Source organism: Elgaria multicarinata, chromosome 20, assembly GCF_023053635.1.
Source record: "Elgaria multicarinata webbii isolate HBS135686 ecotype San Diego chromosome 20, rElgMul1.1.pri, whole genome shotgun sequence".
NCBI lineage: Eukaryota > Metazoa > Chordata > Lepidosauria > Squamata > Anguidae > Elgaria > Elgaria multicarinata.
The window spans coordinates 19,198,793-19,209,306 of record NC_086190.1 but is presented as its reverse complement, the minus strand read 5'-3'; the positions used below and the strand labels follow the sequence as shown (position 1 = coordinate 19,209,306).

At 55.6% G+C, this 10,514-nt stretch overlaps 2 protein-coding genes across 2 annotated transcripts; one reads left to right on the top strand and one right to left on the bottom strand.

The window, feature by feature from the left end:
- Nucleotides 1–38: 38 nt before the first annotated feature.
- SVBP (small vasohibin binding protein) lies at nucleotides 39–3,127 on the bottom strand. The gene is made up of 2 exons (XM_063145232.1): nucleotides 2,821–3,127; nucleotides 39–442 (listed from the first exon to the last, which is right to left on the bottom strand). Exons 1-2 carry the CDS (start codon nucleotides 3,115–3,117, stop codon nucleotides 356–358), a joined length of 384 nt encoding a protein of 127 aa, XP_063001302.1. The 5' UTR covers nucleotides 3,118–3,127; the 3' UTR covers nucleotides 39–355.
- Nucleotides 3,128–4,126: 999 nt separating this feature from the next.
- TRIM62 (tripartite motif containing 62) lies at nucleotides 4,127–10,133 on the top strand. Its single transcript, XM_063145176.1, has 5 exons — nucleotides 4,127–4,826; nucleotides 5,479–5,574; nucleotides 5,958–6,214; nucleotides 7,015–7,130; nucleotides 9,500–10,133. The coding sequence occupies exons 1-5, from the start codon at nucleotides 4,365–4,367 to the stop codon at nucleotides 10,048–10,050; spliced, it is 1,482 nt and encodes a 493-aa protein (XP_063001246.1). The 5' UTR covers nucleotides 4,127–4,364; the 3' UTR covers nucleotides 10,051–10,133.
- The last annotated feature ends 381 nt before the right edge of the window (nucleotides 10,134–10,514 follow it).

Here is a 10,514-nt window from a genome sequence, read left to right as displayed (position 1 = left end):
CTGGCCTGATGAAAGGACTGTTTCAAGGCAATGCAGAATTAATTTATTCTAAATGCTGAGACAACCTTTATTAGTATTACTATTATTTTTTAAAAAAACTTATTTCTCAGACCAAAGTAATAAATAGGGTTAGAAAACCAGGGTTTAAATACAAGAAGAGAAACTCCATTTGAACAAGGAACAGGCCAGCTCAGAGGCAGAGGAGTTAAGGATTTATCTTCTCACGGGTGTCCAGTTCCATCAGGCAGCTGGGTGTGGCCCAGTGGGGGGGAGCTGTGATCCTTGTTGGGGTGGGGGAGAAGCCCCGCAGGAGGAAATCGGTTCCTCCTGGCTGTTGGGAGGGTGGCCCATGTCCTCACTCGTTGGAAGCCTGCATCTGCTTGCAGAAGGCATCAAACTGTTGCTGTTCCAGCTCTGTCATCACCCGGTTGAGGGCGTAGATCTGTGTGTTCAACCAGACAGCAGCAGGTTAGAGAAGACCTCAATGCCCCTCAACCTCCCCACACCTGCAAAGGTAGGTCTGCTTTCCAGGTCTTCCTTAACGGCTGAGGGAGGCAGTCTGGCTTCACCGACACGGAAAAGCCTCCCTGAGAATGAAAATAAACCTCTTTCCATCTCCACTGGCTTTCTTTGCTCCTGTTGCTCACTGGGACCTTTCCAGGTGAAGAGCGGCATCAGAGCAGATTATTTTTGAACGTAAATGAGTGGGTGGCAGTCGGGAAGTTCCGATTTAGCGATCGTGGTCCCAGCAGCCCTCTCTTCTTATGTGAAAAGAAAAGCAGCGGGCCATTTTGGGAGGCGGGAGCAGAGCATGCTGGACCTGAACCCTGCCGACTCTTCAGTGTGCCGATTTTAGGGCAGATTCCTCCAAGTCTGCCCCAGACAGCAGCCATGTGTGTATATATACACGGCATATGTTTATGTATATGCACAGACCTGTGTATTTAAGGCTCTCCTTGGAAGAACATCAGAAGAGCCCTGATGCCGGATCAGACCGAGGGCCCATCTAGTCCAGCACTCTGTTCACACACAGGGGCCAACCAGCCATCAGCCAGGGATGAACAAGCAGGACATGGTGCAACAGCACCCTCCCGCCCATGTTCCCCAGCAACTGGTGCACACAGCCTTAGATACTGGAGATAGCACACAACCATCAGGGCTAGTAGCCATGGATAGCCTTCGCCTCCTCCAGAAATTTATCCAACCCCCTTTTAAAGCCATCCAAATGGGTGGCCATCACTACATCTTGTGGGAGTGAGTTCCATAATTTAACTGTGCCATGGTGTGAGTGACCCCTCTTAAAGAACCCGAGTGGACCAGTGCCAGAAATGGCGACCCATTATGCCATGGTGTAATAAGTGTAGCATGGTGTAAGTTTCAAGCAAGGGAGGAGGGGGGGGAACTCCACCCCCCAAAAATCTAATTTGCAGGTATTCCCATCTTTTCTCCCATGTGCTGTAGACTACCAGTAATATGGACGCTGGAGAAGATTTTTTCAGGAAGGTTAAACTCTCTGATCTCTTGGGATTAAGGCCAAAAGTGAGGAATGGAATGGAATGGAGAAGAGACTCCATACTCTGCAGGGGGGGGGGAAAGGGGGGAATTAAAGACCTGAATGGAAAAATGAGAACAAATTAAAAGAGAGAGAGAAGTGAAAAGGGGCAAGGATTAAACCAACAGCAGTGGACGTCCATGGTTTGGGGCTGCCATTTTGAATATATATTCCCTTAGCACATTGGAAGGGGGAAACGTAACATCAGAAGTGCCCTGAGGCTGGATCAGACCAAGGGTCCATCTAGTCCAGCACTCTGTTCACACAGGGGCCAACCAGCCATTGGCCAGGGATGAACAAGCAGGACATGGTGCAACACCACCCTCCCACCCATGTTCCCCAGCAACTGGGGCACACAAGCACCCTGTCTCCGACACAGGAGGTGGCACATAACCACCAGGGCTAGTAGCCACTGACAGCCTTCTCCTCTGGGAATTTGTCCACGTTTGCACCCTGTGGGCAGGGTTCTGCCTTGAGGATCATAGAATAGCAGAGTTGGAAGGGGCCTCTAAGGCCATCCAGTCCAACCCCCTGCTCAATGCAGGGATCCACCCTAAAGCATCCCTGACAGAGGGTTGTCCAGCTGCCTCTTGAATGCCTCCAGCGTGGGAGAGCCCACCACCTCCCTAGGTAACTGATTCCATTGTCGTACTGCTCTAACAGTCAGGATGTTTTTCCTGATGTCCAGCTGGAATCATTCTTGTCAGCCGCCTCGAGAGCCTTCTGTGGCTAAAAGGACAGACAAAAGTGCTGGTAATAAATAATAAAATAAACATCCGTAGGCTTAGCAACACTTTGAATTAAATGTTTCCGCTTCCGGCGTCGATCAGTAGCTGTGACGGAAGCCCCTTTGGGGGTATGAATGTAATAATAATGACATACATTTGTTTTTTATTATTATTATTATTTATTATTATTAGTTTATTTTTTAATTTATTACAATTGTAATCGTGGGTGCAGACCCATGCACCATTTATTCCTGGTGGGCCTTTTCATGCCCCGCTCCCATTAAAAGAAGGGTTTACTGGTTTATTAGCGCTGTAAGGAGACCATTATTAAAGCCGTTTGGGCTATAAAGGCGACCAGTGGCTGCTAGTCCTCAAGGCAGCTCTTCGCTGCCACCCCGCGCCTCGGAGGCAGGACACTGGGGGACGCTGGCCCACGCACATCCCGTTTCCTGACAACTCTCGCGAGAGCGGGGGTGCGTGGCTGGCCAGCTAGGTGGGCGTGTCCGCGGCCGCCACATTAGCATAGCCCCGCCTACCTACCTCGGCGCGCTGCCGCTGCTTGAGCTCCTGCTGGGCCGCGCGCTGCTTGGCCTTCTCCAGGCGGCTGTTGTGGCTGCTGCCGCCCCCTCCGGAGGCCTCCTTGGCCTTGGGCGGCGCCGCCTGCGGGGGCGGCAGCTTCTCCCGGCGGCCCCCGCCGGGCTCCATCCTCCGACGGCGAAGGAAAATGGCGGCGGAGACCAGCAACCGCGCATGCGCGACGGGCCGGCTACGGAGTTGCGTGCCCGGAGCGGCCTTTCCGCCCACGCGCCTCGAGCCGGGCGTCTTTCTTCGGCGCATGCGCCGGGAGGCAGATGAAAGGGCAAGTCGGCAAGGAGCGGCCGCTCTATCTCCGGCTTCTCTATGGGAGCTGGGGGTGGGGGTGGTGGGGCAACACAGAGATAAGAAAAATGAAGAGCGGCGCCGCTCTTGGGCTTGGATGGGGAGCTTCCGGGTTTAACTTTGCTGGTGGGAGATTTAAAGGCGCTTTTCTTAAAAGCCTCCCATGGAAACCAATGGAGAAATGCAGGATTTCAGCTGTGAAAGCAGGCAGCCGGTGCCCCCTTCCTCCTTCCCAAGAGACCTCAGCAAAAAGAAGCGCTGTCCTAATGCAGGTCATACAGAGTGTGCAATTTTTGGGGGTGGGGGGGTTACTTTTTTTTAGCTTTCCATCCTTTTGCAAAATAGCCCCGACAAGGCAAAGTCCGGGGCAATTGCAGCCCATTGTCACCGCGCTGCAGGCGAGGGGGGAGGGCGGGCTGGGGCCGAGAAAAGGGCTTACGCCAGCCCTGCAGTGTGGTTCCCTTGTGAACCTTGCAAAACTGGGAGTCGGTGTGAGCTTGAGGTGGGTTTACAACAACCCTGCGGTGCCTACACTCTGCCATGGGCTAGATTAAAACTCCCTCCCTTTGCCTTCGCACTTGGGAGTCCATTAAAGCGTTCGCAACACCCCTGCAGTGCAGCTCAGCCGCAGAATCAGGCTAGCGAGGGAAAAGCCTCGCAGCACGACAACCCTGCAGGGCCTGCCGGTGCCGTGGCGGGCCGAGAGCCGGGCTGGGCTTCCCAGCCCCCCAAACGCCCCTCCGGCTCCTGGGGACCATGGGACTTGGAGTCCGGGGGAATGGGATGCCGTCGGGGCTAGCCGCTCCCGAAACAGCGCGGGAGGCCGCCGTGGCCTGGGGGCTCGAGGCACGCCTCCCAGGCGGAGGAAGAGGGCGGGACCACGGCGGCTGCCTTTGTGCGCCCGTCTCGCCTCCTCGCCTCCTCCTCCTCCCCCTCCTCCCAGCGGCTGCTGAGAGCAGGAGGAGCCGGGGCCGGAGCTGGAAGAGGAAGCCAGGCGGCCCCGGAGGAGGAGGAGGAGGAAGGCGAGGAAGACGGTGGCGCCGCGCCTGCCTGCCTGCCTGCCTGCCCGCCCGTGCGCCCTGGCCCGTGCGCCCTGCGCGCTCCTCTCCATCGCTGCGTACCAGCCGGGCGAGGCGGCGGGGAGGCGAGGCGAGGCGAGGCGGCCGCCGCCCGGCTGCTGCTGCTGCTGCTGCTGCTGCGGGGCCATGGCGGTGCCGGGCGCGCCGTGCAGCCTGAAGGACGAGCTGGTGTGCTCCATCTGCCTGAGCCTGTACCAGGACCCGGTGAGCTTCGGCTGCGAGCACTACTTCTGCCGGCGCTGCATCGGCGAGCACTGGAGCCGCCAGGAGGCGCAGGCGGCGCCGGCCCGCGACTGCCCCGAGTGCCGCCGCTGCTTCGCCGAGCCGGCCCTGGCGCCCAGCCTCAAGCTGGCCAACATCGTGGAGCGCTACGCCGCCTTCCCGCTCGACGCCATCCTGCGCTGCAGCGCCCGGCAGCGCGGCGCCTCCGCCGCCTCCGCCGCCGCCGCCGCCTGCGCCAAGGAGCACGCCAAGGTCAAGCTCTTCTGCCTCTCCGAGCGCGCCGTCGTCTGCTTCTTCTGCGACGAGCCCGCCGTGCACGAGCAGCACCAGGTCACCAGCCTCGACGACGCCTTCGACGAGCTCCAGGTGCGCCCCGCCCCGCCCCGGGCGCAGGCGGGGGGGGGGGGCGGAGAGGGAGCCCGTCGCCCCCCTGGAGGGGCGGGGCGGCAGCAGCTGGGGGAGCCTGCCTGGGCATGAACTCCTGCCCCTGGCGGGACACGTGGGGAGAGAGGGAGCCCGTTGCCCCCCTCCCTGAAGGGGTGCGCCAGGGAGGCTGCCTCCTCTGAAGCACCTGTCTGCTTTGATCCTCCAGGGGTTGAGCGATGACAGCACCCATCATCATCCCTGACCGGGCAGGGAGGGAGGGAGGCCGGGAGGCCGGGAGGCCGTCGCTCCCCTGGAGGAGCAGGGCGAGATGGGTGCAAGGGTGAACTTGCCCCCTCCAGATGTAAATAGACTACAACTTTCATCGTCCCCAGCTGTGCTGGCTGGGGCTGATGGGAGCCGGATCCCAGGGCATCCGGAAGGTTGCCCATTCTCCCACCACACCTGCCTTGGAGGATTCCCTGGGCTCGGGAAGCGCCCTGAGATATCCACGGCCTCCGGAAGGAGCCTGTGTGTGTGTTTACCGAGGGTGGGAGTGTGCCCCTACCTTCTTTCCTCCCCCCTTCTCCCTTTCCCCCCAATGTGGGCGGGGCTTGTGGCTTCTGTGACCCAGGCCTTGTTGCCTCCGTTGCAGCGGGAACTCAAGGAGCAGCTGCAGATGCTGCAGGACAGCGAGCGAGGACACAACGAAGCCTTGGCCTTGCTCAAGCGTCAACTGGCCGAGACAAAGGTAAGGGCCGGCACGTTATCCTCACAACAACCCTGTGGGGTGGGCCAGGCTAAAAGTCAGGGGCCGGACTCAAATCACCCAGTCAGCTTCATGATTGAGTGGGGACTCGAACCCAAGTCGATCCCTGGTCTAAATTTCCCCCGCGTCCCTCAAGGTGTTGCTGTTAGCCCACTAGAAGAATCATACCGGCATGTATTTCCTGCCCAGTGAGGCTAAAGACCAGTGTGAGGAGGGGGGGGATTTAAATCTGTTTGAACACGCCTCCCCCCAGCAATGATAAAGATCAGGCCCCGCTGCCCCCTGGCTTCAAACAACCCAGGAGAACCGTGGGCAGATTTGCAGTCCTGCCAGCGACCCGAACTCCTGCGCCTCTCTCCCTCCAGTCCTCCGCCAAGAGCTTGCGGGCCACCATCGGGGAGGCCTTCGAGCGGCTGCACCGGCTGCTGCGTGAGCGCCAGAAGGCCATGCTGGAGGAGTTGGAGGCCGACACCGCCCGGACCCTGACGGACATCGAACAGAAGATCCAGCGCTACAGCCAGCAGCTCCGCAAGGTGCAAGAGGGGAACCAGATTCTCCAGGAGCGCCTGGCTGAGGCGGACAAGCACGCCTTCCTGGCGGGCATCGCCTCCCTTTCCGAGAGGTAGGCCGGACGGGCGGCTGTGGCCGGAGAGGGGGGAAGAAAAGGGTGACGGTTACGGGGCTGGGCTTTCCCGGAACAGGTCCCTAGGCTCACGCGGGTCCTTTGCATCGGGAAACGCCCAGCTTGCTTCTCCGATGCCTTCGGGCCGAGGGAGTGATTGAATCCAGCGTGTTTATTTTATTTATATTTAGTAATCAACAAATCTAACAAAAGTAACCGCTGCAAAAAAAAAAGTGTCCCGGTACTCTTCAAATAGTTGAAAGGTTGCCCCACAGAGGAGGGCCAGGATCTCTTCTTGATCCTCCCAGAGTGCAGGACACGGAATAACGGGCTGAAGTTACAGGAAGCCAGATTCCAGCTGGACATCAGGAAAAACTTCCTGACTGTTAGAGCAGTACGACAGTGGAACCAGTTACCCAGGGAGGTGATGGCCTCTCCCACACTAGAGGCCTTCAAGAGGCAGCTGGACAACCATCTGTCAGGGATGCTTTAGGCTGGATTCCTGCATTGAGCAAGGGGTTGGACTCAATGGCCTTAGAGGCCCCTTCTAACTCTACTATTCTATGATTCTACACCACAAGTATTTGACCTGAAAAAATTAAGGGAAAATTAAAGCACGTTTAATTTTAAGTACCTTGGAGAGCCTCTTTTAGAGTTCTCACTGAACCTGGAGCGGATTTACCGCCCCGCTGAGATTCATCGCCTTCTCTGCGTTGAGTTTAAGTGGCCGGCGGTTCCAGACGAGACGGCAAACCGGCGGGAGGAATTCCGCTGCTAACTTTTGCCCTCTCCTTCTCAAGGCTGAAGGGGAAGATCCATGAAAGCAACCTCACCTACGAGGATTTCCCCACCTCAAAATACATGGGACCCCTGCAGTACACCATCTGGAAATCTCTTTTTCAAGACATCCATCCAGGTAAGTGGTCTCCGGCAAGGAAAAGCCTCCACACACTGATGGGAACTGATGAAAGTTTAGCGGATGTGTTTTGAGCAGGTTTTTCTTCTGTTCTTCATAAATAAATGTGACCACGAAAATATCTGCGTTTAGTTAAACAAACAAACCACCAGGATATCAATGGCAAATGTGTCAAGATCAAAATATTTCCATTTAAACCAACGCAGTCAAAATGTTACTATTAGGGCCAGGATCTCGTCTCAATCCTCCCAGAGTGCAGGACACGGAATAACGGGCTCAAGTTGAAGGAAGCCAGATTCCAGCTGGACATCAGGAAAAACTTCCTGACTGTTAGAGCAGTACGACAATGGAATCAGTTACCTAGGGAGGTTGTGGGCTCTCCCACACTAGAGGCTTTCAAGAGGGAGCTGGACAGCCCTCTGTCAGGGATGCTTTAAGGTGGATTCCTGCATTGAGCAGGGGGTTGGACTCTATGGCCTTATAGGTCCCTTCCAACTCTGCTATTCTATGATTCTATTATGTTACCATTTAGACCAAAACAGTCAAAATATTTCCATTTAGACCAAAACAGTCAAAATGTTAGCATTTATCATAGAATCATAGAATAGCAGAGTTGGAAGGGACCTCTAAGGCCATCAAGTCCAACCCCCTGCTCAAGGCAGGAATCCACCCTAAAGCATCCCTGACAGAGGGTTACCATTTAGACCAAACCAGTTAAATTGTTTCCATTTAGACCAAAACAGTCAAAATGTTACTATTATGTTTCCATTTAGACCAAAACAGTCAAAATGTTTTCAATATGTTTCCATTTAGACCAAAACAGTCAAAATGTTTCCATTATGTTTCCATTTAGACCAAAACAGTCAAAATGTTTTCAATATGTTTCCATTTAGACCAAAACAGTCAAAATGTTTTCATTATGTTTCCATTTAGACGAAAACAGTCAAAATCTTCCAGGTCTTCGGATCTACTTAGACTTAACTGTCTAGCCAGCATTGCTACAATAACCATCTCTTTTAAAGCAAAGGAATATATATTTTTAATTAAACTATAACGACTTTTGGAGTCATCTTTCCAACATAAGCATATGTATCTATTTTCCTGTACCCTTGCAGAAGGATTGAGTAGACATCATAAAATCAAATAAAAATCTGTCTCTTGGTTCCTGCCACCCTCGCTGGCGTTACCAATTTTTATTTTATTTATTAAGGTTATTATCCCTGTTTTCTCACTCGTGGTGGTTTTTCTAGGCGGATATGATGGGCTTTGCCAAGTCATGCTGTTTTTTTACCGATTCAGGAATTTCCTGCCTATCATCATCATCTGGGTTCAAAAGAGGGGTGGGGTTTGCCTCGTGGGGTTCAGCACCCCACCTCTGCCCTGTACTCTAGTTCTTGGGCACGTTATTTTTCTTTGAGTCTCAAACGTTGCTTTTCTGAGAAATGAATGTTCTGTGATTGGCCGCCGCCGCCGCTGTTCCATGCATGGGCAAGCCGCCTCTCCCACCGTGGCAGCCATTTTGTGAGAGAGCCCCAGCCTCCTCTCAAAATCCCAAAGGTTGGGGATGAGGCAGCTCCACAGCAGAGGACCTGAGTGACAGATGCTTCGAGGGGCAGGGTGGGCAGCCATTTTGTGAGAGCGCCCGCAGCAGACGCTTCAGGGGTGAATGGCCGAGGGGCGGGGTGGGCAGCCATTTTGTGAGAGCTGCCATGGCGCGCCCTCACAATTCCAGATGTGCCCACCAACCCCAGAAAGGTCGGGCGCTCAGGGTCTTGGGTGGCACTTGTGTTAATTGGCGATGCGTCCCAGGACTAGAACCCGGGGCTGTCTGCATGCAAGGCAGCGCTGACCTGTCGCCCCTGTCCTGCCCTCAGTTTATTATTTATTTATTTTATTTATTTATTTATTTATTACACTTATATACCGCTCCCATAGCCAGGGCTCTCTGGGCGGTTTACAGAAATTCTAAAATTGAGATAAAAACAAGCATACAAAATTTTAAATTCTAAAACACAGAACATAGACACATAAAGCATTAAAAACCGTTAAAAAAGACCTAAACATGTGGGTGATTAAGATGTGCCGCCATATGCCTGGGCAAAGAGGAAAGTCTTAACCTGGCGCCGGAAAGATAGCAGCGTTTGCGCCAGGCGAGCCTCGTTGGGGAGATCGTTCCAGAGTCTGGGGGCCACCACCGAAAAGGCCCTGTCCCTCGTTGCCACACTCCGAGCCTCTCTCGGAGTAGGCACCCGGAGGAGGACCTTAGATGTTGAACGTAGTGACTGGGTGTATTCAGGTTTGCCCATGTGTTCTGCACCGCCACAGTGTCCGTCCTGAGTTCTCCCTCTCCTCTCCTCCCGCCCCTGCAGTGCCTGCCACGCTCACGCTGGACCCCGCCACGGCCCACCAGCGCCTCATCCTGTCCGACGACTGCACCATCGTGGCCTACGGCAACCTGCACCCGCAGCCGCTCCAGGACTCGCCCAAGCGCTTCGACGTGGAGGTGTCCGTGCTGGGCTCGGAGGCCTTCGGCGGCGGCGTCCACTACTGGGAGGTGGTGGTGTCTGAGAAGACCCAGTGGATGATCGGCCTGGCCCACGAGGCCGTCACCCGCAAGGGTAGCATCCAGATCCAGCCCAGCCGGGGCTTCTACTGCATCGTCATGCACGACGGCAGCCAGTACAGTGCCTGCACCGAGCCCTGGACGCGGCTGAACGTCCGGAGCAAGCTGGAGCGGGTGGGCGTCTTCTTGGACTACGAGAAAGGGCTGCTCATCTTCTACAACGCCGACGACATGTCCTGGCTCTACACCTTCCGGGAGAGGTTCCCCGGCAAGCTGTGCTCCTATTTCAGCCCCGGGCAGAGCCATGCCAACGGCAAGAACGTGCAGCCGCTGCGGATCAACACCATCCGGATCTAAGGGCCGCCACCGCCACTCCCCCCTCGGGGTGGGCAAGACGCTCAACTATACGTGATTCTCCAGAGCTCTTGGGGGAGGGTGGAGCGCGGAGGGTCCTCTCCACCAGGAGGGTCCGAGCTCCGTGGAAGCTGGATCGTGGCTGCTCGTCTCGGCGTTTGCAATGTTTGGGCCCCCGTGGGCGCTTTGGGGGCTGTAGCCAGGGACAGGGCAGTTTGATTGTCTCTTGCCTCGGCGAACGACAACTTCTCGTTCGGGAATGGAGCCGTCCTTCGCTCCCGTCCCGCCGAAGTTCCGATGGGGCCAAATTCTCCCAGGGCTACCTGTGTATGTGTGTGCATGTACCGAAAAATGTTCAGCCGCCCCTGACTGGTAGAAACAGGGACGGGGAACATGGACGTCGATAATGAACGTTGAGTTGGTCGTATTTCCCGATTTAGAGGCTGAAAAGGGGTGGGGTGGGGGTG

Bases quoted from the DNA above. Each gene is read 5' to 3' on its own strand.
- TRIM62 (XM_063145176.1), top strand. From the start codon at position 4,365: ATGGCGGTGCCGGGCGCGCCGTGCAGCCTGAAGGACGAGCTGGTGTGC. The intron at 4,827-5,478 runs GTGCGCCCCGCC...CCTCCGTTGCAG, and splicing joins ACGCCTTCGACGAGCTCCAG to CGGGAACTCAAGGAGCAGCT. The intron at 5,575-5,957 runs GTAAGGGCCGGC...CTCTCCCTCCAG, and splicing joins GTCAACTGGCCGAGACAAAG to TCCTCCGCCAAGAGCTTGCG.
- SVBP (XM_063145232.1), bottom strand. From the start codon at position 3,117: ATGCGCCGAAGAAAGACGCCCGGCTCGAGGCGCGTGGGCGGAAAGGCC. The intron at 443-2,820 runs GTAGGTAGGCGG...TTGAACACACAG, and splicing joins AGCAGCGGCAGCGCGCCGAG to ATCTACGCCCTCAACCGGGT.